This window comes from Aspergillus ambiguus (assembly GCF_047715705.1).
Source record: "Aspergillus ambiguus strain CBS 117.58 unplaced genomic scaffold BDV59scaffold_8, whole genome shotgun sequence".
In the NCBI taxonomy this organism is placed as follows: Eukaryota; Fungi; Ascomycota; class Eurotiomycetes; order Eurotiales; family Aspergillaceae; genus Aspergillus; species Aspergillus ambiguus.
In genome coordinates, this window is record NW_027395521.1 from 284,419 (window position 1) to 310,407 (window position 25,989).

The 25,989-nt window shown below is 53.4% G+C and overlaps 8 protein-coding genes and 3 non-coding genes across 11 annotated transcripts; 4 read left to right on the forward strand and 7 right to left on the reverse strand.

Moving 5' to 3' along the window:
• Positions 1 to 756: 756 nt before the first annotated feature.
• BDV59DRAFT_174357 (Rieske (2Fe-2S) protein) lies at positions 757 to 1,468 on the reverse strand. The gene is made up of 2 exons (XM_073689063.1): positions 1,189 to 1,468; positions 757 to 1,141 (listed from the first exon to the last, which is right to left on the reverse strand). Exons 1-2 carry the CDS (start codon positions 1,435 to 1,437, stop codon positions 893 to 895), a joined length of 498 nt encoding a protein of 165 aa, XP_073549813.1. The 5' UTR covers positions 1,438 to 1,468; the 3' UTR covers positions 757 to 892.
• Positions 1,469 to 1,715: 247 nt separating this feature from the next.
• BDV59DRAFT_200309 (SNG1 family protein) lies at positions 1,716 to 3,137 on the forward strand (the record flags this gene model as incomplete). Its single annotated transcript, XM_073693557.1, has 1 exon — positions 1,716 to 3,137. One exon carries the CDS (start codon positions 1,716 to 1,718, stop codon positions 3,135 to 3,137), a length of 1,422 nt encoding a protein of 473 aa, XP_073549814.1.
• On the reverse strand, positions 3,002 to 6,133 carry BDV59DRAFT_174362 (putative translation elongation factor EF-1 subunit; the record flags this gene model as incomplete). The annotated part of the gene is made up of 5 exons (XM_073689064.1): positions 5,715 to 6,133; positions 5,592 to 5,651; positions 4,713 to 4,760; positions 4,481 to 4,663; positions 3,002 to 4,429 (listed from the first exon to the last, which is right to left on the reverse strand). Coding segments are annotated over exons 1-5 (1,723 nt in total), but the record flags the coding sequence as incomplete, so codon positions are not given.
• Positions 6,134 to 6,252: 119 nt separating this feature from the next.
• Positions 6,253 to 10,379, reverse strand: pan2n2 (poly(A)-specific ribonuclease). Its single transcript, XM_073687505.1, has 3 exons — positions 9,944 to 10,379; positions 7,434 to 9,847; positions 6,253 to 7,380 (listed from the first exon to the last, which is right to left on the reverse strand). The coding sequence occupies exons 1-3, from the start codon at positions 10,070 to 10,072 to the stop codon at positions 6,423 to 6,425; spliced, it is 3,501 nt and encodes a 1,166-aa protein (XP_073549816.1). The 5' UTR covers positions 10,073 to 10,379; the 3' UTR covers positions 6,253 to 6,422.
• Positions 10,380 to 10,409: 30 nt separating this feature from the next.
• BDV59DRAFT_174370 (ESCRT-0 subunit protein HSE1) lies at positions 10,410 to 13,421 on the reverse strand. Its single transcript, XM_073689065.1, has 9 exons — positions 13,020 to 13,421; positions 12,887 to 12,936; positions 12,798 to 12,832; positions 12,660 to 12,735; positions 12,501 to 12,599; positions 12,324 to 12,444; positions 11,629 to 12,270; positions 11,375 to 11,581; positions 10,410 to 11,320 (listed from the first exon to the last, which is right to left on the reverse strand). Exons 1-9 carry the CDS (start codon positions 13,057 to 13,059, stop codon positions 10,734 to 10,736), a joined length of 1,857 nt encoding a protein of 618 aa, XP_073549817.1. The 5' UTR covers positions 13,060 to 13,421; the 3' UTR covers positions 10,410 to 10,733.
• A 155-nt stretch (positions 13,422 to 13,576) lies between these two features.
• Positions 13,577 to 17,184, reverse strand: pakA (mitogen-activated protein kinase kinase kinase kinase STE20). Its single transcript, XM_073689066.1, has 4 exons — positions 14,734 to 17,184; positions 14,579 to 14,678; positions 14,184 to 14,518; positions 13,577 to 14,132 (listed from the first exon to the last, which is right to left on the reverse strand). The coding sequence occupies exons 1-4, from the start codon at positions 16,699 to 16,701 to the stop codon at positions 14,028 to 14,030; spliced, it is 2,508 nt and encodes an 835-aa protein (XP_073549818.1). The 5' UTR covers positions 16,702 to 17,184; the 3' UTR covers positions 13,577 to 14,027.
• Positions 17,185 to 18,430: 1,246 nt separating this feature from the next.
• Positions 18,431 to 18,519, reverse strand: BDV59DRAFT_t76. The gene has a single exon. It is a non-coding gene; the product is annotated as a tRNA-Phe (tRNA).
• A 3,662-nt stretch (positions 18,520 to 22,181) lies between these two features.
• Positions 22,182 to 22,270, forward strand: BDV59DRAFT_t69. Its single transcript has one exon. It is a non-coding gene; the product is annotated as a tRNA-Phe (tRNA).
• A 239-nt stretch (positions 22,271 to 22,509) lies between these two features.
• On the forward strand, positions 22,510 to 22,598 carry BDV59DRAFT_t70. Its single transcript has one exon. It is a non-coding gene; the product is annotated as a tRNA-Phe (tRNA).
• A 248-nt stretch (positions 22,599 to 22,846) lies between these two features.
• BDV59DRAFT_200314 (heme-dependent oxidative N-demethylase family protein) lies at positions 22,847 to 24,258 on the reverse strand (the record flags this gene model as incomplete). The annotated part of the gene is made up of 5 exons (XM_073693558.1): positions 22,847 to 23,172; positions 23,235 to 23,307; positions 23,364 to 23,554; positions 23,603 to 23,677; positions 23,733 to 24,258. 5 exons carry the CDS (start codon positions 24,256 to 24,258, stop codon positions 22,847 to 22,849), a joined length of 1,191 nt encoding a protein of 396 aa, XP_073549819.1.
• A 144-nt stretch (positions 24,259 to 24,402) lies between these two features.
• On the forward strand, positions 24,403 to 25,987 carry BDV59DRAFT_211896 (Zn(II)2Cys6 transcription factor; the record flags this gene model as incomplete). Its single annotated transcript, XM_073695904.1, has 1 exon — positions 24,403 to 25,987. The coding sequence occupies exon 1, from the start codon at positions 24,614 to 24,616 to the stop codon at positions 25,985 to 25,987; it is 1,374 nt and encodes a 457-aa protein (XP_073549820.1). The 5' UTR covers positions 24,403 to 24,613.
• Positions 25,988 to 25,989: the final 2 nt, after the last annotated feature.

Consider the following 25,989-nt stretch of genomic DNA (forward strand, 5'->3'; position numbering starts at 1 on the left):
GCACGTCATTTTAGTCTCGTGCTAGAATCCTGGAGTACTTTCGGGATTGTTTGTTGGTGTATGCATGAATGTAATTATATACACGGAACTTTTATGCTTTTTCGTGTGCTTCAATGTACTGTGTTTCTTGTTTTAGTAGATGCTTATAACTCCTCCCCGCCGTTATGCCCAGTTTGATTAGACATGTCCATGTCTAGGTGACTCGAACATATTTGCCTAGATAGTTAGTTAAAAGGGACATTGTTCCAAGTGCAAAGCCTGAGATGGCGAGGTTATTATTACAGCCTGTTTAGGGCGAACAGTTGTCCCATCAACACATCAGACACGCTTAGAATGTACCATAAAATGCCAGTAAACACTGAGGCTCTCTTTTTAGTAGATAAATAGATTCAATCTAATTTATCTCCCATCTTTCAATTCGAGAAGTACTAAAAATGGCCGTTGTAGCCGCATTGCAAGAGATAGGACATCAGCGGCATTAATGCCGCCAGGTGGGTCTTGTTTTAACAATCATACACAGGACTAAACACATCTAAAGGCACTACTTCATAATTAAGGATGGTTTTTCAACTTCTGCATGATACCCGGGGTTTTGGCGTTCCCTTCAAATGCGTCTAGGAGATTTATGTTATGACCGCACGAGATTTTGAGCTAAGTGCCAGTTAGCAGTTTATTTTTCCATATTCAATATATCTCTGAGTTACTATTCTAGAAACCGGTAACTGGTAATGTTATCGTTGAATGGCTACACATGATGGCGTCTATTGCAGGATTGTGCAGTGATCTACTTCTCATCCCAGAATGTCGATCTAATATTGTCATACACATCGTAGTTCATCAAGCGGTCGTCTATTAAACATAATGAACATGCTATCCTCGTAAACAGATAGCTCTAGCCAATTCGTTGCTTTCGTCTTACCCACACCTCCTTGTCCGAGGGGTCGTCGGCCGTTGATGGAGGGTCTCGCAATTGCACCTCCCATATCTTAAGCTTGTAATTTCCCCGGTCTGCCTGTCCAGAGAAGATGTCAAATGCCCAGCCATGCTTGGGACAGGAGATCCCAGCGCTGAGTGTGATGCCAAAATCTTCAATATCAAACAAGTTCCCTTGCGATAGTGGGAACGATGAATGGGGGCATTGCTGGGGATGGTCAGTCTCACACAGACAATCGTCCTCGACGAACTCACATGGTCAATCGCATGAACTTTCCCCTTGTATCTGAACACGAGGACCTGGTCCTTCAGGTCCCCAGGCAGGTCAATATCTGCTTCCACCGGAGCCTGGGACTCTTGGGCCCCTGTCTTGGGGATACTGAATGCTTTGCATCTCGGCGCGATCCGATAGTTGTCGTCGTCTGGGCTAATGTCGGGTAACGCGGAAGCAAGCCCAACACATTGCCATGCGTCCCCGCGAGCCCGTCGCATAAAGGGGTTCATCGTTGGTCTGTGGGGAGGAGATACATCCGGGATAGAACGGTTTGCGGATGAGTGCGGTGGTGGAAAAAAATTCTTGGCATTTATCCGAACCAGAACTAAGTAGATCTTACGATGCTACAAAATTAATCCAAGATAGTGATATGGTGTACTCTATACAGCATACAAATATAGCAGCGTTGGAGATGAACTTAGGGTTCCATGTGGTCATGACGTTATATAAAGTCTAACCAGCCTAACCACCAGGACCACATTTTACCTCTATACATCTAATCACCGAGATGTCCGATGCGGAGAATACATCCTGGAGGGCGATGTGGAAAGGTTTCCTAGTCGCCATCACCGCCAGCTTCATTCTCCTACAGGTGCTCTTTCTCGGCAACCTCAGCTACCTCTATGCAACACAATTCCACAGCTCTCAGCGCATGCACAACTTCAACCTCCTGTACGTCGACTACGATGGAGGAATCATCGGCCAGTCTGTGCTGAACGCATACACCACCCTCCAAGGGAACACCTTTCCTACCCTGCAACAATCCCCGGTGCAGGCTTTCCCCTATCCCGGCGACATCCGCCACGCCGTATGCAGAGGCGACTACTGGGGCGCCATCTACACCAGCCCAGGCGGTTCAGACGGCCTTGCCTCCGCTCTAGCAACCGGATCTGGGGACCTAAACTCCCTGAAATACGTCTGGAACGCAGTGCGGTACCCAGCCTTCGCGCAGAGCGGCATCTACTCCAACATCATGACGCTCATCCAGGCCACGCGCACGGCATACTACGCCTCCAACGCCTCGACCGACCTCCAGACGGCGGATCTCTCCAACCCAGCGGCCGTGCAGGCCTTCCTGGACCCCATCCACGCCACCGAGATCAACATCATGCCGACCATGCAGGGGCCGCGCATTCTGTACAACACGATCTCGATGGTGATGCCGATCATCCAGCAGTTCTTCTTCATGATGGCGCTGAACGGCATCTCGCTCGAGTTCCGCGTGCTCAGCCGGCTGTCGTTCCGCGGCAACGTCCTCCTGCGCCTGTGCATCTCCGTCGCATACACGCTCATCGGCGCCGTGTGCATGACGGGCTACATCTGGGCGTTCCGCGAGGACTGGCCCGTCACCGGCGCCCAGTTCGTGCTCACCTGGATGACCATCTGGCTCTACATGAGCATCAACTTCCTCACCGTCGACATCCTGACCACCTTCGTGCCGCTCAAGTTCATGCCCTTCTGCATCCTAACCTGGATCATCTTCAGCGTTGCCAGCACCATCGCCCCCTTTGAGCTGAACCCGAGCTTCTTCCGCTGGGGGTATGCACTGCCCGCTCACGAGACGTACGACACGCTCGTCACCGTGTGGAGCGGCGGCTGCAACAACGAGCTCCATCGGACGCTGCCCGTGCTGTTCGCCTGGTTGGTTCTCGGCATGGTGCTCGTCATTATCGCGACCAGGCATCGGTGTAAGATGGCCGTCCGCGCGGAGACACAGGACGGTGCGCCGTCTCACCCGGCCGCCAAGGAGGCGTCTTCGACGCAGTCCCTGCAGCCGCGTGCACGGTCGGAGGTATCGGTGTTGCCGTCTGCCAGTTCGGAGGAGAGGATGCCGCGTAGAAGGCGGGAGACGGCTGCGTCGCTTCGGCTGGAGGATCGTGCCTATGGTCCGAGATATCCGAACCCGTTCGAACGAGAGGGTGACAGCTAGGAGTGGGTGTAGACTCGGTGTATATTTCTATCTGCACATCTATATACCTCTACCAGAGCAAAGGATACGATGAATATGTACAGCCTATTCTAACAACCCCGCGGCCACCGTCTCCCCACCAGACCGTAGAACAATCCGCGTAGGAGCCTCCAGCGGCACGGCGTTGTCCATCTCAACGACGACGCGAGCCACATTCCCTGGCGCGACGATCTTGGGCTTCTTCTTCACGACCGCCCCGGAGCCCTTGTCGAGCGTGGCGACCAGCTTGCTGATCCGCCCGGGAACATGCAACCGACCGCGGTGGACGTCAACCATGCTCGGCATGAGATGTTCGAAAGCCAGCACCTTGGCCGTGAACGTGGTGATGTTCGCAATTGGGGCGGACGCACGGCATATGACGTCGCCGGATCGCAGATGGATAGGGTCGATGTTGGCCAGATTCAACACCACGTTTTGGCCGGCCACCGCCCAGTCACTCGGCTCGCCGTCCACTTCCAGGCTGCGGATAGTCGCTTTCTCGCCGCTAGGCATCGTCAGGATCTGATCGCCCATTTGCAGGCTACCGGCATCAATCCGGCCGGAGATCGAGAGGGGGTTCTGCACGCTCCCCCGGAAAACATCGCCGATGGTCATCCGGAGGGGCTTATCGAGGGCATGTGCGTGTGGCTCGGTAGCTTCCAGCTCTTCAATCAAGGTGTTGCCCTTGTACCATGAGACGTTGGGGTCTTCGCTTCGCCGCGTGATGTTATCCCCGCTGATACCAGAGCATGGCACAAAGGAGATGTTTTTCGACTGGAAACCAGCCGTTGTCAGGAACGCCGAAATCTGCTGCTCAATCTCCTCAAACCGGTCCTTGCTCCATTGCACCGAGTCCATTTTATTGACGGCGACGATGACTCGCTGGACGCCCATGCTGCGAACCAACAACGCGTGCTCCTTCGTCTGGCCGCGCAGTCCCGATTCGAAATTCCCGGTGCTCGAGTCAATTACAAGGACCGCAAAGTCCGCCTGACTGGCCCCGGCAATCATGTTTGGAACAAAGTCCCGATGTCCCGGCGCATCCACAATCGTAAACACCGTCCGCTCAGTCTCGAACTTATTCATGGCGATATCGATAGTCACACCGCGGGCACGCTCCTCTGATCCCTGGTCAAGCACCCAGGCGAGCGCAAACGACCCTTTCCCGATCTTCTCCGCTTCGCGACGATATTTATCCAGGGTGCGCGAGTCGATCGCCTTCAGATCAGCCAGCAAGCGCCCCATGAGTGTGCTTTTCCCGGCATCCACATGGCCTAGGCCTAGTCAGTCACGGGTCTCCAGCAGAGAAGCGAACATCAACACACCAATGACGGCGAAATTCATCGCACTCTTCCGTTTCGACCGCTGATACTCAGCGAGCACATCCAGATTCTTACTCTTGACGTTCACCTTTTCGCTGACGCTCAGGTTACCCATGCCACTCGCCAAATCGCCTGGGGGCTTTTTGTCTCCCGCGGCTTTCGACGCAGGCTGTTTCGACTTGAAGCCTGCATGTCCATTAGGGGAAGTCCTAGATCTTGCGCCGAATAGCCAAACCTTTCGCGGAGCTCTGCGCGTTCAACACGACATCGTCGGGACTCGGGCCTGTAAAGTCAAACGGTTCAGCAAGGTCTTGTCCGTAGATCCGCATCAGATCTAGTGAGCTGGCAGATATGTGGCTGGGCTCGGTCATCCGCGGACGGATCGCGTCTCCCACGATCGTACTCGCAAACGTAGACGGCGGGGCGCGAATATGGCTCGCAGGGGTTGGCTGCACATCTTCGCCGCCATCCTCCCTCTTCGCTTCCACGCCTGCAGTTCCCTCCTGCGAGCCGGGGGGCGGGGGCGGGGGCGGGGGGGTGCTCGGCTCGGCCGCATTCTTCTTCGACGATAAGGCACTACTCGGACGCTGTGATGTCGACGACTTCTGCGGCTTGCTGTTCGCAGCGAGTCGCTCGCGCAGCGACAACGGAGCCGCCTTCGGTTCGGAAGAGGACGAATCCGACTGATCGCTCTGTGGGGTCGCGCTCGCGGTGGACGTCTTGTCGCCGCCTTCTTTCTTCTTCCGTGCGGCAGCCAACGCCGCGAGCTTGGACATCTTCCCGCCGGCCTCGGGAGCGCCGCCCAGCAGCCCGAGACGGGGATAGAGCGGCTCGACGAGGATTTCTGCTTTGCGGTGCGGGGGAACGTTCAACCACGGAGAGTCGCGGAAGAAATCGGCGGCTGAGAAGTGGGCAGGAGGAGCGGCGAGAGAGAGAGGATAGGATGCAGATACTGGCAAGCCTGTTAGAACAGATTGAGCTTCCAAATGGAGGTCAGTTTAACTAATCAAGCACCGCGAACGAGGATCATACTCACCACGACCGGATCCCGAGCCCGTCCGTCACCACGTAGAAAGCAAAAGGATCGGATGAAGGGTGACGCTGGTTTGCTTACCTTTTGCCTTGGCGGGCGGAGCAGCGCTCTGCTTCTTCTGAAGCTCCTTCGCTTTCTTGTCTGGGTACGGTCAGCTAGGACCCATTGAAGGGAAGTTACTTGGAATGAGGACAGTTCACGCACTGCGCAGGTAGTTCACGGTCTTCTCCACGTCATTGTAGTAGTAGTATAGCGAGTCCTGGACCTCCTCCCGGGTTGCGGTCACGGACGGCTGTCCCGTGCGAAGCTGGTTCAGCACTTCCGTGGTGCACTCTTGGAGGTATTCCAGTTCCTCGGGATCTTGAGAATCGTATCCGTCGTCGTCGTAGTCGTCATCGTCGTAGCTGATGTTCTTCACACGGTGTCGCGACATGGTGCGGTCAATGGCGGGGTAGGGACTCGGAAGGAGAGTGAAGAAAAGGTTAATGTAAAAAAGGAGGGCAGTGGGACAGTGACGACAGCCAAGTCGACCGTCAAATGGGAATAATGAAGGGTCAAAAGATATGTAGGGTTGAAGAAGAGAGGTGGGAGAAGAAGAGGAGGAGTTGAGTTGGAAGTTGAGGAAGTCCAAAGGCCACAACCAACACGTCATTCCCGCTCGGCAGAATCTACTATGGGAGAAACTACGGAGTATACAACCCTCGTCCCTACACAGTACGGATAAAGTAGAACATTCATAATTCACTCATTCACTGTCTAAGAGAAATCTCTAGCAACTAGGAAATCCAAAATCAACTAGAGCAAAAAATGCTACCTACAGGTATCGCATCCCAGCCAGAAATCATATACCATATGTACGTACCATCATGAAATATCGTCAACCCGGAGGCCGCAGGCGATAGATATAAGACGCTACTTCAACGGACTACCTCCGAAAAAGTCCCCAGCACCGGGCCCCGAAAACGTCCCATCGCCCGGCGTTAGAGCGTCCGCACGGCTGAACCCACGGCCGGGCGTGGTGGGCGCACTAGCCACGACAGGAGGCGCCACGGAGGCGGCGGCGGCGGCGGCTGCATCGGGGACGGTGGGCGTGTTGCGACCGCTATTGTTGTTCTGCATGGTGACGGCGGTGCCTGGGCGCGAAAGAACAGCCGCGGTGCCGTTGCGAGGCGGCGGGCGGAATCCGAGCTTGGAGCCTTCTCGGAAGATCTCCTCCAGGATCTGCGAGACGATGCCGGCGTCCTCGTACTCCAGGAACTTCTTCCAGAGGCGGAGAGCCATGCGCGCATCCTCAATCGAATCGTGTCCTTCGCTATTGTCCGCCGGCTCCTCCTGGATGTATTCCTTAAACACCGCCCAGGCGAGATACCGCAGGCTGAGACGCCGGCTCTTGCCCGGGTGGAAGAAGAGGTACTGCGTGTCCACCGTTTGGCTCTTGGGGACTTGGATGTTGATCTTGCGGAAGTCGGAGGCCAGACCGTGGCCGACAAACACGCAGCCGAGATTCAGAAGCAGCCACAGTTTCTTATACGCAACCTTTAACGGCACCAGATTGTGCTCGCTAGTTCGCACGTCGAGATCACCGGGCTTGATCCCCGAGTACTGCGTCACGTAGTCGACAATAGGCTCCCGGATAGTAATGTAGTCATCGATAAACGGAACGCCTTCGCGAATGCCCGACCCACGGAGGACTGAGACACGCGCGAGGCCGCTCTTGCTCGGCCGCACGATCTCCTGCGAGCCGTCGGCTTTGACATCTATCTCGGCCTTTTCGAGGTCCACGAATTCAGTATCCAATGCCATAGGGGTTCCGGGTGCTGGTTTCTCGTCCTCCGACAGGGTAACCCGTGACTCCACGGGGCGGCCGCCACTATCAAAGCATTAGTATATTGCCGTCGAGCAACTCCCCATGTTCCAACTTACTTGAGCGACCAATCCCGGAACAAGAGAGTCGTGTCAAGGAAATCCTTCCAAGAATCATCCACAGCATGACGCGCATCCTTAACCTGGAACGCCAGCACACACGGCACCTTCCACGGCTGATTGAACCGGAGAGCCTCGTCCTTGTCGACTTCAGTGACAAGAAAATCATTAAACAGATGCCACCTGTTTTGCGGCTGCGCCTCCCGGGAGGAAATAGAAACGTTGATGAAAGAAACGAGATGGGGTTTCTGGTGCTCGGGGATGTCGATTTCAGTTACTATCCCTACCAATTCATACACCACCAGTCCGCGCATGTTGGCCTGGGCGCGCATCCGCAGCTCCTCGCCTTCGAAGCAGAGCACCTGGCCGCCGTCGATGACAATACCGACTTCGTCCGGCAGCCAGCCAGGGCTCGCCCAGAGCCGTCGAGCCGTCGGCGAGTTAAGAGCCGCGTTGAGCATCATCACGAGAGGCATGCGGTGGACGGTCTTCCTGATCCCCACCGGCTGGTACCGCCGACAGTAATTGCACCAGCCCTTGTTCTGCGTCTCCCGCTCGATGCTGGCCCGCAATATGTTGGAGAAGCGGAAGGCCGGGTTCCGGCGAATGTGTTTGATATCGATATTTGGATAGATAAGTTCGTTAACCAGCGAGTTTCCGGGCCTCACGATCTCGTTGCCACAGTATCTGCACTGGATCGACTCTGCCGCAATGGTGGCCAGTCGCTGCTCGAGATCATCCGAGTTGGGCATAATCATGCGGAAATCGTGCGCAATCTGACCCAGGAAAAACCGATTGACGGCCTGGATGGCGGAAGAAAGTGACTTGTTCGTCAGATTCTCCTCCAGGATGCCCAGGCTCGCGGCCTCGCGGAAGCTACTAAACGTCTTCAACAGGTTCGTGGCCTGGCAATTCTGGCCGTTCGCCTTCTCAAGCATATCAAACAGATACCCCATCTCGCACAGGAGACAATTCTCAAAGACGCACGAGCTGGCGGCATGGTGTAGCGCCACGTTGCGCACCAATGGGATGAACTTGAGGAGCTGCAAAAGGGCGTTGGCGAACGAGTTCGCAATATGGGTCTCCAGACCCGAGAAGCTCGTCTGGTTGTAGAAGCGGAAGTCGAAGTCGTCGACGCCGAAACGGCTATATTTAATCTCGACATTACTATACTTGAGGAGCGGATCATCCTCCGTCTCCCCGTTCAACTTGGCGCCGGCAAGCGCCTCGGCGGTCTCGCCCACCGAGCCGTCGCTCTTCGCCTTGCTCTGTTCGCGGGCCTTTTCGCTCAGGAATTTCGGCGCAATCAAAGCCGGCTCAGCGGTGGCTACCGCGCGCGTGTTCTCCACCTGATACCGCCGCGCTTTCTTCGGGTTTGGCGCGCAGTGTCCAATCTCCGCTGGACGCAGATACGGAATCAGCCCCGTATCGATGGGAGCCGGAGGGCTCCCAACCTCAAACACCAGGTGGCTCGGCCACGCGGAGAACAGCCGTTCATGGTAGTACGGCATACCGATCATATTCAGCGGCGTGTCGGGCGACCAGTCTAACGGGGGAGGCCGAGGCGTGACGTCCGCGAGTTCGACTTCCTTGCTCATCTCATTGAAGTGGATCTTCGCCGGGGACCCCCACAGATGGATCATGCATTCGGCATCGTTGATAGCCAACGCCTCGCCGGACGGTGAGATGTCAATCCCAAGCATAAATGAGACGTTCGCCTGGCGGAGGTTGATTGAATTGGGATTCATAAGGTCGACCACCTGCAGCTGACCCGTCTGAGAGGCTACAAAGCTGGTCGTCGATAGCTTGGGATGCATGCGGACATAGGCCGCGCCGGCATGGAAGGGGATAGGAGGGAGTGGTAAAAGGGTTTTCAGGTCATAGACGTTGGCCAGCGGGTCGACGATGGGCGATCCAAGATGTCGCACCGAGAACCCACAAGTCACCAGCAGGTCGTTGCGGGCATCCATGTCATTGACGGCGGTGCCGTGGGCCTTCCACGACTTGGCGACACGGAAGTCCGAGAGGCTCAGCGCATTCACAGACCCGGTGTCCGTTGCGGCGCAGAGATACCGGCTCTTTTTCATCATCGTGTAGTGGTGCTCCGTTGGGAGCTTGTCGACGATGACGCCCTTGTCGATGTCAATGGTGAACATCACCTTCTGACATCCAGCGACGATCACCCGGTTCGTCTGCGCCGTGAAGCTCATACACCGCAGATCAACCATTTCGTCATGGGCGACATGCCACTGGGTCAGACCGCGTCGAGTGATCATATGCACGCTCCTGGCAGACAGCGATATCACGCCCCGCTCGTGGAACAAAATCTGCCGCACCATCCCCTCGGCGACTGGATGCGCCCGCACAGACGTATACCGTTGCAATTCCGGTCCGTAGAAAGAAGTAATCCGCCCCTAGGTGCGCAGTCTCCGTCAGTACAGAGTACACGCCACTCCATCTTCCCCCGCTCCATCTCATCATCAATGGGACGAAAGCCGGATCACACTCACATATTCATTTCCCACCCACAACAGCTCCATCACATCGTCAAACGCTATAGTTGTCGCGGCAGTAGGCAACGCATGCGGGCTCGGAGGCGGCACCGGCACGCGCGACAATTCATCCCAGTCGGCTTCCATGGTGTTGACATTGCACGCGGGTACAAACCGCGGGCGTTACTCGGTGGTTCGAGAGTTGTTGTCGCTCAACGTGCGTTGCTCTTGGATAGTGATTCTCTAGTAGTGTCCATTCGGTGGCGGTGCGATACCGGGCATCGTCCGCTGCAGGTGCGATTGCGGGGGAAGCTAGCTGTCAGTCTCTCGAGGCCAAAGGTCGACTGTCGCGGCGCTAGCGACAGGCGGAAGATCACTGCGACACAAACGGGACATTCACCATGAGGGGATTGAGGATGGGTGAATACCACCAGACAACGTCGGATATCTGGAGTTGTTGACTGTAGGCTGCTAGGCGGCCGTTGAGAGGATGTGCAACACGTCATCACGTGAAATAGTTGGTGCCTCAGGCATAATGCAAGTACCAACACTGCGCTTAGCTACCTACGCAGTGGAAACACCAAACCAATTTGCAAGGATAACTGGTATTCGTCCCAATGAATCAAAATATAGACCGAGAAACTACAGCATGACAGATCCCGAAGAAACCACACGCAACTACATCATAAAACCGGCTAAAGTAACACAGAAGATCAAATTAGATTGACTGGATATGGCCGGCGATGCGGTTTGGTCAACCGCCAGTCATTTTCTAGTCAGAATACGCTGATTAGACGCTGTGGAGCAACTACCGGTAGAAGGAAGCCGGGTTCGAGGATGGGCCACCTTGAGGCGGCTTATACGCCTGGTAGCCTGCTCCAGCGGCGTTGACAGGGTACGGCGTCGGGGCGGGTGCCGTGCCCGGAACCGGGGGAGGCTGATGCATCGGAGGTTGATGAGTGGCGGGGGTCGGGGGGTAGGGGAGTTGCGCAGCCGGGGGCTTTGACTCGTCGGGGGAATAAACAGAGGGGGAATAGTCCTGCTGTTGCTGTTGTTGTTGGAAATGCTGATGAATAGCAGCAGGAATTTGGGCGCTGGGATACGGAGGTCGCTGGCCCGCAGCCTGGTGTTGTTCAACGGGGGAGTCGTAAACAGAGGTACTCAATTCCTGAGGGTGTTCGTAGGTAGACTCGGGTCTGTGGTGCTGAGGAGGGTAGGTATCTGGCGCGACATGTTGCTGAGACTGCGCCTGTAGCTGCGGCTGCGGTTGTTGATACGGAGCTGCTGCAGGAGGAGTGTGGTTACGGGGGTCGGGCGACTGAGACGTCGGGGGGTACATATGCGTTTGGTCGGCACCATAGTATGTCGAGGCATTAGGCTGGAGGGGCTGGGTCTCTTCCTAGCATTAGACGAGCGGTTTCGCTTTCCCGGCGACCGATAGTCACGAACCTTGAGGGCGCGGGCTGAAGTACCGCTGATCGGGTTGAGGCCCGCCGGGGGGATACCCCATAGGCGCTGCCGGACCGGGGTAAGGGTACTGGGGCTGCCCGGGCCTCCCATACTGGGGTTGCACGGGATGCGACATGGACGCCTCTAGAAGAGCCTCGTAATCACGTCGTGCTTTAATGAACTTCTCATTGAGCTGCGTGAACTCATCTGGCACGTCGTGAGCAAGGGGCATCCAAGAGGGGCGGAAAAAATACCTTTCTTCTGCGAGTACTTCCCGATCAGCTCGATGAGCTTGGGACGGATGGCCAATGTCGAGTGATACAAGGCTGTAATCTCCTCGTTATCCTGCACGTTAGGCTCGGAACTCCGCGTGCTGAGTAGAGTCAACAGCTTCTCGACATTCTTGATCTGACCGAACACCTCCCCTTCCATCTGAGCCTCCCGCTGCAATTCTTCCACAGTCGGATCCGGGAGCTTTTCGACGTAGTTGAGCGGAAAGATGCCCGTCTGGCCTCGCAGCGAACCCTTCCACCAATCCTTGTAGACGGACTCCAGCACAGCAATGACGTCACCCTTGCGAAACTGCAACTCGCCGGGCTCTGAGGGTTGGAAATCGAACAATGCCCGGACACGGGACACAGTAGCAGCGGAAGTGCCTGACGGAACAGCTTGCGATGCTGGCGGCGTTGTTTGGCTAACTGGGGCGGTAGAGGAAGTAGGAACGGCGGCGGCGGCGGCGGCGGAGGCGCTAGATTCAGCCTGAGCCTGAGGGCCTGTAGAAGGCTTCTCCCTTATCGAGAGAGCCAAGGCCATCTGCAATTCCTCCTCCTCCTTCTGACGATCTGCATCCGTGATCTCCCGCTTTCCAGGTTTCGACGGAGGCTGCAGGTTGGGGTCTGTTGACGGGGCATAAGCGCTGTTCAACGTTCGTTTCGATTTTCGCACATACTTTGGGTTTTCAACTTCATGTAGGCTTGCTCCATGATGCCAAAATCGGGGTTTTTGGCGAACATTTCAGTCCATTCCTGCATGCGCTCGAGGATCTTCGACTTGACCTGCTGGTGGGTGTTCTGGGGCAACATTAGCAGCGATCCTGAAAAAAATTTCATACCGCCATCCTACTGACCCTGTCATTTGCAAGACGTAGCAGAGCATCCGTGAAGCTTCTCGAAGCCAATTCGCGGTGGATTTTCGGTCCACAGTTCTGCGCAAGAGCATTGCCTAGCTAGTGGGAGTCAGCAATGTCCGTATGATGCCCGCAAACCGTTGGAGGCAAGCAGTATACCTCAAGAGTGTATAGCTGCACATTGGCGTTCCGATGCGCCAGTCTTTTTATCAAGGCCGCAACGGCATCTTTCGCACTAAGGATCACAGCCTCGCATCAGCACAGGCACCCAACCTCACTACAGGAAGCCCGACATACCCCGATTCTTCCGCAGCGACCTTATCACAAACGTCCTATACAGTGTTAGGACCTATGAACAGGACAACAAATTATTGTGATGGGCGTACAAGAATATATTCCCAGTTCTCGGATGTAAGGTTCTCGTCCGTCGCCTTGGCTAATCGAGCGAAATCAGTCAGCGTCTCGTCCAGCCACCGGACGAAAGAATCCTCTCCAAATACTGTGGGAGTGGTCACTGACCGACGGCGTCATCAAAAGCGTTCTGTTGCGCGCGGAACATCGTTGGTAATTTGGCCTCGACTTCCGCTCACCCGTCGATGATGTGGCAACCGGAGGATTCAATAGCGTGTAGATTCCGTAGGGAGAAGAGACAATGTAACGAACGGTTACAATAGACTCGATAAGGCGTATATCAGTCCGGAGTATCGCAGGGCCAAAGCTCCAGCTTCTAACTGACAGAATGACGACGGAATACCGGGTGCGGGGAACCCGTCAGGGGTGTAAGGGAGGTCAACAACGCGAAGGGCTCGGCGACCGGCGCAGAATGAAGTCGTCCGTATCGGAGGATGGTGCGGAGGAACAAAAGAGGGTGAGAGAAGTTGGTCGACAACAGCCACCGGGTTGATGATCGGGAAATGGAAGTTGGAAGGCGGCAACCTAACAAACGGGTGACGATGGCGGAGAACCCGCTAAGCGCCTCTGACGCTGACTGGCCCGCCCGCTACGCCCGATTAAGCGAGTGCGGATTACGTAGGGCACCATCTATATCTAGGCACAATACAATGGGTTAGAACTGTCGTGAGAACACAATATTTCTTCTTGGTTGACTATAACTCCAATATGGTTCGTAATTCATTTATGGAAAACCCAACCCTATGTCTAGCAGCCCGACAGCTGCAATAAAAACACCAACGGACGACCACCAGTTCGATCACCGGAAGTGCACATTAGTCCCGTTAGGATGAAACGTTATATTGAGCGTAAACCAAGGGGCAGAGCTGCGAGGCCCCCAATCGCATATGAATAAACAGACAGGAGGAAAATCCATCATCAAGTCATCGCCATCTATGAGGTGTAGGTTGAAAACAAAACACAGGAATCAAGAACGTTAAAATAGGTTCGTTCGGCCATGATGCAATACCAGCGGATGACAATCGTCGAGATATAAACATCAGGGATCATGGGTATCTGAATGAGAAAACATAAGAGGGTAGGGGCATATATAGAGACATAATCGGAAGGCATTATCTATGCACCCCCTTTCTGGGCTTTCTCCTGCGCTCGGCTGATCCGTGCCGCTTTCACCAGGGGCGACAGGTGAGACAGGGGGGCGCAAAGGCTCATGAACGGATGCTGGATTCTCGTTAGTCGGAGAGAACCGAGGAGAAAGGGACGCAAGCATACCTTCAGTAGGTCATGGGCGGACGCCCGCTTTTCAGGATCCACCTTCAACGCCAGGTGCAGGAAGTCCCGGAAGATAGGCGTCAGATTGTGTTCATCCTTGATGGTTGGGGTCCCGTTGGTGGCAATCAGGTACAGGGCTCGCAGGGGAGACTCAGTAAGATACGGAGGCTCGCCCTCGATCATTTCAATTGCCATGATTCCCAAACTCCAAATATCGACTTTGCGGCCATATTCTTTCCTCGTTACGACCTCCGGGGCCATCCAATACGGGGTACCGACCATGGTGTTTCGTTTGTGCTGCGAATCGTTGATCTGGGCGCAGAACCCGAAATCGGCTACAGATGGTTAGAGGTGTCTAGACCGCTTGACGATGAATGACATGATCCATTACTTACTCAGTTTAATATTGCCTTCCATGGACAGCAGGATGTTGTCGGATTTGATGTCACGATGGATGACACCTTTCGAGTGCAGGTGCTGCAGGCCGTTTAGGGTCTGGAACCAGGTTAGTCTCGTGCCAATGGACTTTAACGGGGATGAATAAACGTACCTCTCTGCAGACGGCCGCAATCTGGCCTTCGCTCATAATATTGAAGGTAACGACATCGGTCAGACTACCACCTTCCATATACTCCATAACCACCCAGAGATCAAGTCCATGCAGGTAACTGTCAAGGAAATTGACAATGTTCTTGTGTTTGCTGTCTTTCATCACCAAGATCTCATTGATAATGAGGTCCTTCTTGGGCTGTAGGTCCAGGTTCATCTGCTTGATGGCAACGCAATTATTGGTGCCATTCTGGTAAGCCGTGAACACCCCACCCGACGCACCCTGGCCGATTTTGGTCAGATTGTAATACATCTTGGTAGGGTCGCCGGGTGTACAGATTGCCACCAAACGGGCTCGGACATCCATCGCGTTGCTCTGACGCGGCCGCTGGCGTGGGCGTGCAGCGGGTGGAGCGCGCGCCCCTTGCTGCAAGGCAGCTGGGTCATCCAGGGCGGGTGACGGTTGGGTTGTACTGGGTGGTGTGGGCTGTTCGGGGCGCGACGCTTGCTGTTGTCGTTGACTCCGACTGCGATCGAGCTGTTTGCTGGCAAGGGCTTGTTGGGCGGCGGCCATGGCCTGTTCCTGCTGCTGTTGGTACTGCGTCGGAGTGGCGATGACCCCAGGACCGGTTCGCTGGGCGCCATTGGCTCTCGAGTTGGACCGACTATGGTGGGATTCCGACGGCAACGGGGCGGCCTCCGGGATGGGGGGAGTTCCAAACTGCTGTGCGTGCGGATCATGGACCGGTCGGGTTGCACTGTATGGGACCGCGGTCGGAGGTTGTGGTGCTGGCCGAGCCGGGGTCATGTTCGCCGCCGTGGGCGGTTTTGGCGGGGCCCGGTTTGGTACGAGACCACCACCAGGGGGAGACATGGACTGAGCGGCGGCAGGCGGAGCCCCCCGGGGGATTGGCGGAGGGGCTCGTGGGTTCTCAAAGCTCCCCTCGTGGTTCTGGGGGAAACGAGGGCTGGTCGGCGAGGCGGCTCGTGGGCCGGCGGGAGCGGCCTGCGACGGGGGGCTCGACACAGGTTGATGTTGGGGGTAGGCGTGGTCGAACTTGTGCCAGACTTCATCATCACCGCGGGCATTCTTCTCGTAGAAACGCATAATGTCGACCATGGTCTGCGGGTGTTCCTCCTGCTCCTTCTTGGAGATGCCGCTCTCCTGCAACAGACGCTGCCATTCTTTCGGCAGGCCGGTGAACTGACCGGTTTGATTGTCATAGCCGACGTGGGTGACATGGACGGGATTCTCGGGGGCCGAAATCTTGATGCCACGGGGGGAACCTAACATGCTGTTGACGAAACTGGAGAAACTACTCTTCTTGCTCCGGCCGGTCGGCTTGGGGGCATTCCCGTCGTCGGAGTAGCGTTTCGTCGCGGAGGTCGCCGAACGGTCATAATCGTTACGGTGAGCGATGGCGTCCATCCGGTTGTGTAGGTGAGTGAAACTGGCGGACTGGCGGATTGATCGAGCGTCGGTGGTACTCTGGGAGCGCGGGTTCGGAGGTCTCACGGCGGAAGAAGCGGCGGCGACAGGGGGAGGAGGTGATCTGTCAGACTCGGCCACGGAATTCTCGTCCAAGGCACTGAGCATACCCCGGGACTCAAAGGGGGCGGAGATCAATTCATCTGAACTCTGATCGTTCAGGGAGAAGCGTCCCGGATGGGGGGGACGGGATTTGGCGGCAGTAGAGGAAGAGAAATTGGGAGAGTCGGGAGAGGGACGATTGCTGGTGCTCTGATCGAGGGAGGAAGAAGAAGAACCGTAGGCGTTGGATCTGGTTCGGAGATGTTCTCGACTTGGAGAGGCAGAGGAACGCGGGTACACGGGGGCGGAGGGGTGCCGTTTCAGTGACGTGTTACTCTGTTGACTTCTGAGAATGCGGGAACTGAAGCTAGGAGGGTCCTTGTGAAGCTTGCTGGAAGTCCGTCGGAATTTCAAGGAGGAAAAAGTATCGTGGTTCATGGCGAGAGGAATCTGTAAGTCCTTTTGTTTCGCTGTTTTTGTTATTTTCTTGTATTTGTTTCTTTTTCCGTAATTTTGGCCCTTTTTTTATATGTCACCCGTTCTACCCGAAGAGGGGGTCAGTTGACTGGGTAGAAACAGGGAGCTGGCGAGTTGAAAGAATCAATCGGACGGGATGATTGGAGGGAACAGCCACCAGATGAGGCGGTGCTTTCGGGAGTCCCCTTTCGTCCGTTTGATAGGGAGGAAGGGAGACAATGCAGCCAGGACGATGAATAATCGGGATGGATGGAGCGGTGGTGGTGGTGGTGTAAGGCGAGGAGGAGAAGATGCTCGGGATGCAAGAGAGACGCAAGGGAGAAGTGGAAAGTTGCGAGAATAAACTGCCGCGGGTTACCGTCTACCCAAAAGGTGTGGTTGGCACGTGGGGAAGCCGAGCTGATTGGTCCTCACTGAATAATATTATTTTCCTCCACTGTGTACTGCGTACTGTGTGCAGAAGACTTAAAGAATAGGAGACGCAAGATCATCCCCTACCGTTCGGATCTGCATCAGAATCCATGAGAATCACCCAATCGAAGGATCCCCTCAACAAAGAATTCCCCTCACCAGACCATTGAGAATCGAACCAGAAACAAACAGCCGTGGGCTTGGTGCCATTAGTTCCATTCGCTGGCCGGTGGAGGCTGGACAACGGTTGTCACCATCTTACCTACGATTACTATGGTTATTAATTATGATCTTATTCGATTATTTCGTTGTCGTCTTCCCTGACTATACTGATACTAATTAATATTTAATTTCCTCCCGAAATGAGGCTGGTCAACACACATCATCTGTCTCACTCCCGGAATTCTAGACACATCTTGTCCCCATCAAGAACTGGGGTCAACCAAACTTCGCCCTTATCCATCCAGCTTTGGCGTGTGGATCCAAGAACACCAGTCAGCGATCGGCAGTGACCGATTTTTCCACGGGATTCAATTCCTATCTCATCCTGCCACCTACGGTCTATGGGGTGGGTGCCACGGAGGGAGAAGACCTCAGAGTCAATCAATATCTCCCTATCTAGTTCATACGAGTCCAGACTGCGCACCAAATCATCATCGTTTCCATCAGCTAGCTATGGTGCACTCCTGTCAACATCCAATTCGGCAAATTGGGATCCTCGGGAGCTTAGGCCTTCCTTCGACCGGTTGATCCCCCGTACCACATCCAGCTCTGCAGGTACACAATCCACCCAGTGTTCATCAGGACACGACAACGCTTTAGCTCAAACCCATCCCGTCACACAGTCACGCCGTACGGCCACCAGCGACCCCGGTCGGTGACATATGAAATATCAGATGTGACTTGTAACCTGACCAGGCCGAAGAGCCGAATTAGTGTGAGACAGCAGTCCTCTCCCTCGTTCACCCTCAGACTTTCTGCCACTATCCTCATGTCGAAAATGAGTGGCTGGCGTTTCAGATAAATGTCTGGCCAAACGGAGCAATTTCATGGCAGGGGTTCTCCCCACCACCCGTTGGAAACCTCTTCCACCCCTCACATGGAGACTCCACTGTCATCATCTTCGTTGATAATTCATCATCACAGTTAGTTGACCGTAAGGAAAAGTACTGGTGACTAAGTACCGTTGCAGTGGAATCTTAGAAATAAAATAAAACATAAAAATAAAAATAAAGCAACATGAGGTTTATTTAACACAGTAAAGAGACGAAAAAAGAATTGGGGTGAGCCGGGATTGAACCGGCGACCTCACGATTAAGTGACTGAGTAACTTCAGTCGTGCGCTTCTCCCAACTGAGCTATCACCCCATTTGATGGTGAGACTTCCGTAGATAGTGTACTATCCAGGAAAACATATGGACTCTCATATCACACAAGTAATACGACTTAGGTACGCTGTACGGCAGAGAGACGGGTAAAAATTTATGACCCCTATAACCAGAAGAATAGGGTGTGTGGTATATATAAAGGCTTCTAATTACCCTGCAGGAACAAAATGACCGTTTGTATAAGTGAGGTACGAGATGCTTTTCAATGACTTTTCAATGCGAGTAGAAGAACGCAGATGGGCAGGCAGTGGGGCTTTTTGGTGACAGGAGTATGGCGGCTATTAAACGGGGAGGGCGGTTCTGTGTGCTAAAGGCTGGGGTATCTGGGAGGCAGTTGTAGAGTATGGCCTAGGGAGAGGTCAAATTATCAATGTATATATATATATATATATATACCCGACGGGTACCAGTTACCTCTCAGTCATCAATATCCTAAGTAAGTTCAGCATCATTCACTATTATCCCCATACCTACCGCGCTTTCTTTTTCTAGTAGAGCCTCCAAGAGGTTCATGCTGCTGTGATCTGCCTCCACAGTGTGCCCAGAGAAAATTGAGCGTCCCAAGTTATGTCTAAGTGGGCGTCAACCCAACTACTCTATGATCCGCCGCCTTTCTAAGAAACGTGTTTAATCCTTCTTTCCAATATTCACCTCTTCCTTTCTTTTCCCTTCATTATTCGCTTTCCCTCCCCTCTCCCTTGTCCTTCTCATCTCACCCGTCCCACCTCTCGAGCATCACGCCTTGCCCATAGATTTCACCACGCAGCTCGATATTTTGACTGCCACTCCCTCCATATTCCGACTCCACCATGGAGGACAACAAGAATTCTCACACCTTTCAATTTTTTGCGCACGTTCGATTGGAAGACCCGAGCCATTTCCTGAACGAAGATGAGTATGAAGTCCTGCAGCGGCTTATGCCCTCAATACAGAGACTGGAAAGGGAATTTTCCCGTCGTATGACATATCAGTCCCTTTGGATCTGGATGAGGGCTAACCTGAGTGGGAGAATCAGGACCACAACATGCCTGGGATTTTGAAGGCCGGTTCAATGAGTTCGTCCGTGAAGAGACCTGTGCTTGGAGACAACGTGGAACTGAACGACCGGCTCAACTTCTCCTACGTCCCAGTGGGTCCATCACTGCTCCAATAGCGCACCATCTCCTAAACCCAACGTTCTATGTCGCGGACCCCTATAGCAGTGAGACAGACGACCCGAGCAATCCAACCATTAATCTGCTCCACGAGAACGGGTTTTCGGCACAGAATTCATTTATGCTTGACCAGATTTGCTGCAGAGAGGAGACACTAATTTACCTTCACCTCTGGACAGAGGACGTCCAAAAGCCACACGATGACTTCGTTCGTGATCTACGTCGAAACATGTCTGCTATTGTTGAGATATGTTGGGGTGAAGTCGTGTGGAGGAAAGTAGAACAGAAAAGCCGGTTGGTCCGGTTCCCTCTTTGGGGGAAATACAAGGATGTCAAGCTATATTTGGACATGGAAGAAGATGGGAAAACATTAAAACGCTTCGTTTTTTGGGTGCACCATCCTCAGTGGTTTTTCCGACCCAGGCCAGCGACCACGACGAATGGTATCCCAGACAGAACCATCCAAGCAGAGATCCAGGATGCAGCCTTAGGCCTAGCTGCAAGGTTGGTTGGCTTGTCTATCAAAGATAACTTCTATGCTCAGTACCGGCACAAAAAATATCCTCGTCTTACAAAAGAGCAGCGCGATGTTCGTGAGGATCAGATGGTGTCCGCAAGAGAAGAGCTGAGAGTCGCATTTCCAATGAAGGCTCAAGAAGAAGAAGAACGACAATCACGCCTTGAAATCAAAAGGAGGGAACAAGGCCGACAGATTCGACAGATTCTACTGGATCTAGAGGAGGACCAGAAGAAAGAGCTAGAGGGAAACCATATCGAAAAAGCTATGAAAAATACCGATCTTGTGAGTGGATCCGAGCCCGAGAAGCGTGAATGGACATGGTGGTTTAACGAGAGTATTAGGAGCTCTGGAGGTTCCACAGTGAAAAGGTGCAGCGCCTGTTGAAATCCTGGCTTGCCGTTAGCCAAGTCATTTCCCATCAGAACCCATCTCTTGACTGCCTGGCCAAAGAGAGATCGAGTGATACTGGGAGCTCTGCAGTCGTAGACTCCGACTGGTTTGATCTGCCTACGGAAATTATTGACTGGCTTCAATCCCAGAATGGGTTAAAGGTAGATGGGGTAGCAATAGAAAGCCGCGAGGAGCTTGAGACGGCCTTTTTACTTCTTGGATGTGGTGAAAATGCGCTCCAGACAGGTCATATTCGGACTTCATCTATAGAAGAGCTAGCCCTCCAAGTCGCGTGGACACACATTGAAGCAATTGTCCGCAAAAGGAGGCACATAATCCTAGAGTTAACTATACCTGGTACACCTGAACAAGTCATGCAGAGAAAATGCTCTTCTTGTGGACTCAGAGTGCTCGACGATGCATTTCCTCTATTCGCAACAAGGAAACGTGTGGCGTACGTCGTCAGGACACTCGAAGTCGGGGGGTGCTGTCGACCAGAGTGCAAAGGCAGGACAGACCTTGTTCCGATCGACGAGTGGCAACCGCATATAAGAGGTACCCGAAAGGTTTTGGAAAATCCACCGAACAAGAAAGGACGTGGGGATTTCGATTCGTTCCTTTGCCGCTCGGAAGATGAGCTCGATGGGTTACCAAAAACAGTTCACACAATATGCATGACTTGCGGGAGTCCAAAGTTGTGTGGCTATCCCCGATGGACGATAGAAAAAGAGCCTCGCTTTGTCATCCCACGACTAAAATGCAAGGGCTGCAAAGGGAAAGACCGAAATTTCAGACCTGTCGACAATTGGGAAACTATAAATTCAACAGTTCTATCAAAGTTCTGGACCAAGGTTACAAGTGAAGTTTTTGACCCCAGGGATTATCCCGCAGTGCGACAGAGATTTCTTCGCAAAGCAAGTTTTTTCACCATGAAGGTGGTGCTAAGAAGGCTCAGGCAACAGCATCTCAGGGATGTGCAAGGGACTGGTTCCAGCCGGAAGAGGAAGGGACTCATCACCCAATCCACAGTTGATCAGGAATGATCTAGCTGCTATCATGCACCGCAATTGATGGAGCATCTGAAAGGATAGTGTGCCAAGAATGTCAGTTGGACAAGGGAAGCGAAGCTTCTTTTGGGTTCAACTGGGAATGTGTAGACTCTCAAGGATCTGTAAAGCACTGTAACGTTCAAGGAATTCATTTTATGGCTGTTATGGGCCTTGTCGGGTAGGAATTTAATTATCCATGTCGTAAGGAGGCTGCTAGTTGGTATCACCAGTACTTACCTTGATCTATAGGTATTGAACAAGTTATGGCATTATTATAATGTGGACTGCAAATGGGCAGGATGATACCTAGGTAAGTTCAATTGATATATTTGATACCGAGTACGAATAAAGACCATTACCCCTTCTTGTTTCCATCTTATTTTGGGCGAATATAGACCGACAATATGGTATTTCTATATGGACCAAAAAGTATATACTACTCTAGCATTCCCAAGTCGTGCTCATTGGAAGATTAGTCAGATATGTCGATAGCATGTAGAAACTAAACTCTTCCGCAAAAGCATCAAATGGGGTGATAGCTCAGTTGGGAGAAGCGCACGACTGAAGTTACTCAGTCACTTAATCGTGAGGTCGCCGGTTCAATCCCGGCTCACCCCAATTCTTTTTTTCTTTCTCTCTCTCCCTCTCTTTTTCTTCTGTTTTATTCCCGCATCTCCGAACCACTTCGTAGTGGAGTGGATGCTTTACCTGCATCTATCATGATTGAGTTTTTTTTCAATGTAGCGTAAGCTGCAAAACAAAGACTCATCCACCAATCATGTAATTACTGTGGACGCGGTGAAGACTCTGCATACGAAACCACATGTAGTCAAAATATGAACTGACTGATATCAAATGGGGTGATAGCTCAGTTGGGAGAAGCGCACGACTGAAGTTACTCAGTCACTTAATCGTGAGGTCGCCGGTTCAATCCCGGCTCACCCCAATACCTTTTTCTTTTTACTATATCCATCTACCACACCAACCAGGCGATACAAATAAGTATCTGCCTATCCACCTGTGCGAGAACTTGGAAGCCCGCAATCAATTTCGAAGTCGTTCATTACGGCCCATATACAGTCTCTGCGAAACAACTCGTCTAGTGCTGATTGATGATGGTTAAAAAGCAAGAGACCAACAACCATGTGCACGCAAAGTAGATATAATTTTTTTTATGAATATAAATAAATAAAGTCAGTACGGAAATTGTCTCTCCTCTTGTCTATCGCACACCCCTGACTCCCTCTGTAGACGATCCTGTTCATCCAAGTACGGAAGTAGGATATCCTCCCAATGGGACTTCCCCTTGTATACCGACACGATCTCATCCCAGTTTCGAATCGCCTCGGCCAATCGTCCTGGGACGAATGGTTCTTTGACGATTCTGGGGATAGGCTCAAAATACGTGCGGACCGTAAAGAGAATGGCGCCTGACCGGGGAAGACGTCGTAAGGTCTGTCGCTCGGATCGAAAATGGATCTCATCGACACTCAACCCTCGGCTGTTTGCTGTAGCCCATGCTGAACCCTACCGTTAGTTTTGGGCAGTCCGCGTCAAATGATGGGAGAAAGATAGTACGCACAGGCAACTTCGGTGCCGTTCTGGTCTCCCATCCGGTGGGACCAGTGTAGGCCGTCATCGAGCTGGATGAAGAACTACAAAGATCTAGTTAGTCACGGCATGCCTGCAAGAGGTGACTAGCATTGTTCACGTTATTTCGCTCGACAGGTCGCTCGGGTGTCAATGCCTTGAAAAACCGGTTCATGGACTTTTGTAACTTTGTGGCGTAGTGAGGCACGCCAGCCTCGAAATGCAGCGTGTCCAGCGACATGCGGAATTTCTCCCGAAGCCGCCAAAACCCGGGCAGACAGACAGCTGCTGCGTCAAGATGGTATTGGCCATCTAGCTCTTTAGTACGTGCATAGTCCTGCAACAATAGGGAAGTCTTACCATCATTTTCGATCATGAGGACTAGGTCATCCTGAACGAGAAGAGCAGATGTTGCCATAGCCTCCGTTGGGGTTCCTCCGCACCGTCAGTCTGTCGTCCAGTAGCATCAAACATTACCAATAATACATACTAGCGGGATATTGGAACTGTTCGCCGGTCAAACAGTTGTGGAGAGTATCCCCTTCCAGCCGAAAGATTTTCGGATAACGCTGGACGAGGTATTTCACGAGCTCCTCATAGACCTCGAAACATGCATCCCTCGTAACAGCATTGTTCACATACTTCACATGGGCATCAAGGTCCTTTTCCAGCTCCGCCTTCTTGACTTCGTGGTACCGCATGAAGTATGAATCCATCTCGATCCAGTCGTCCCAGTTCAATTTCCGGATACCCATGGTGATGAAATTCGGGCCTCGGCGGAATGGCCGGTAGAGCTTGGGCTCATTTGTTTCCGGATCGAAGTCATTGAGAGGTTGCGGTCGTGGAGTCTGGAAGGGTTCTGTCTTTGGCGGTTGGGAAGCAAATCCTAATGCTTTTGACGGACGACAGAGAAGCCATTTCAGAAGCAGCCAGGCGACGAAGGATCCCATAACCCCCAGAATTGGAACTGAACGCGCATAGGCCTCCATAGGATGTATCGCGGATATCGACGACATGGTGGCTGATTCATGGGACGAGAAGCCATGTCAACTGTGGGATCATGACCCTAATATACTTCCTCCCTCTCTATCACCACCCTGAAGAACAAACAACGGAGCCGTCTCTACCGATTAGGCAAGTTTATTGGCAATGACAGCGCGCTAACTCCATCAGGCAAGTTTAACGTCGTGATAACTTCGCCGCTTGATAACGACCGACCCCGCTTTATCGCTGATCCGGCTATTATCAGTCGATGTCCTCTCCATGAAATAGTCCATTGCCGGTCCCTCCATGTGCGGTCCCCGCATCTGCCGTGAATATGATGTGCCTCAACATCCTCCGAGCTGATGCAGTGCCCCCAAAGCAGCAACCATGACACCCAAACGAGAACGAACCGTACAAGGCTCCTGCTGGCCGTGCAAGCAGCGTCGCGTGAAATGCGACCTCCTGAGACCGCGATGTCGTCGATGCGTCTTATCCGGCGGGAAGTGCAGCTATGATAAGATTCTCGTCCGGTGGAATGCACGGCCAACTAAAGGCGCTCCCTTAGCCTATCAACTCCCCAACGCCGGCTTTATGGGCAGTCTTTCCGTAGACGGTCATGTAGCGGCCACGCATCGGAAGGCCCTGGAGTACTTCCAAGCGGCGTTTTGGCCCCTAATGAGCACCGCGGCTCGTCCCTGTCCGCCGCCAATCGGTCTCGCCATGGAGTCGCAGCCTGTCCTCTTAGTTATGTGCGAACTGGCCGACGCACATCGTGCAGTCCTACTCAACAAGGAGAAGCTAGCTCTCGATAAGCGTCTCAGCTGCTTGGCCTCGGTGCGAGAGCAGCTCCGACACAGCGTATCCAACACGGAGTCGCTTTCCCGGCTACTGGTTGCAGTGCTGCTTCTGTATTTTCTGGATGGCTACATCGATTGTACGGAGCAGTCTGCGTCGACAGCCAGTCACAAGGCTGGTGTCCAAGCAATGGTAGAGCAACTTGGGGGCCTGACGGCTCTACTAGACAACGGACAGAGCAATATGAGTATGCTCATGTCCGAGTTCGCCACGACCGACCTGACCAGGTCGCTGCTCGATGACCGCCTCCCGTGTTTCCCCGCGGACATTTGGACTCGGATCGAGAGTAGCACGGTCTGGTGGGAGAAGCAGAAATACGGTGGGATGACAATGGGGTCTGTCTTTGGAATCATGGCGGCGATGGCGTCCTACCGGCAGTCCGTTCAGACAGACGGCATGGAACCCTCTATTGAGAGAATCCAAGAATTTGAACGCAGTCTCCAGCCCACATTCTTTACCCTGGATCTGGAACATCTTCGCACCCCCGACCCGTATATTGTCGAAGAGTCCGATGCGGATCAGGCCATGCAGACCGTCGCCTTCACCCGAGCCTTTCAACACAGCGCACTGATTTACCTCTACCGGGCTGTGTGTGGACTCCCGGCGCGACACTGTCTCGTCCAACAACACGTTCAGTCATGCTTTACCTGCATTATGGGGATCAGTAGCCAGTCGAAAGCCCACAATTGTATCATATTTCCACTGTATGTCAGCGGAGCCCATTCGTTCGGCGCCGAACAGCAGAGTTTTGTTCTCCGCAAAATCGACGAAATCTACCAGACCTTGCGATTTGCCTCGCTTCTCTCCATCCGAGCTGCGTTGGAGGATCTGTGGGCATCGGCAGCGCACGACGGACGCTGGTCGGACATGTTCACTTTCCTACGACCGGGCGTCCTTGTTCTCTAATG

Bases quoted from the DNA above. Each gene is read 5' to 3' on its own strand.
- BDV59DRAFT_174357 (XM_073689063.1), bottom strand. From the start codon at position 1,437: ATGAACCCCTTTATGCGACGGGCTCGCGGGGACGCATGGCAATGTGTT. The intron at 1,142-1,188 runs GTGAGTTCGTCG...GACCATCCCCAG, and splicing joins AAGTTCATGCGATTGACCAT to CAATGCCCCCATTCATCGTT.
- pan2n2 (XM_073687505.1), bottom strand. From the start codon at position 10,072: ATGGAAGCCGACTGGGATGAATTGTCGCGCGTGCCGGTGCCGCCTCCG. The intron at 9,848-9,943 runs GTGAGTGTGATC...CTGCGCACCTAG, and splicing joins TGTGGGTGGGAAATGAATAT to GGGCGGATTACTTCTTTCTA. The intron at 7,381-7,433 runs GTAAGTTGGAAC...ATGCTTTGATAG, and splicing joins TTCCGGGATTGGTCGCTCAA to TGGCGGCCGCCCCGTGGAGT.
- BDV59DRAFT_174370 (XM_073689065.1), bottom strand. From the start codon at position 13,059: ATGTTCCGCGCGCAACAGAACGCTTTTGATGACGCCGTCG. The intron at 12,600-12,659 runs GTATACTGCTTG...GACTCCCACTAG, and splicing joins TGCAGCTATACACTCTTGAG to CTAGGCAATGCTCTTGCGCA. The intron at 11,321-11,374 runs GTTCGTGACTAT...AATGCTAGGAAG, and splicing joins CTTCAGCCCGCGCCCTCAAG to AGACCCAGCCCCTCCAGCCT.
- pakA (XM_073689066.1), bottom strand. From the start codon at position 16,701: ATGAACCACGATACTTTTTCCTCCTTGAAATTCCGACGGACTTCCAGC. The intron at 14,679-14,733 runs GTACGTTTATTC...ACCTGGTTCCAG, and splicing joins TTGCGGCCGTCTGCAGAGAG to ACCCTAAACGGCCTGCAGCA. The intron at 14,133-14,183 runs GTATGCTTGCGT...ACGAGAATCCAG, and splicing joins CCGCCCATGACCTACTGAAG to CATCCGTTCATGAGCCTTTG.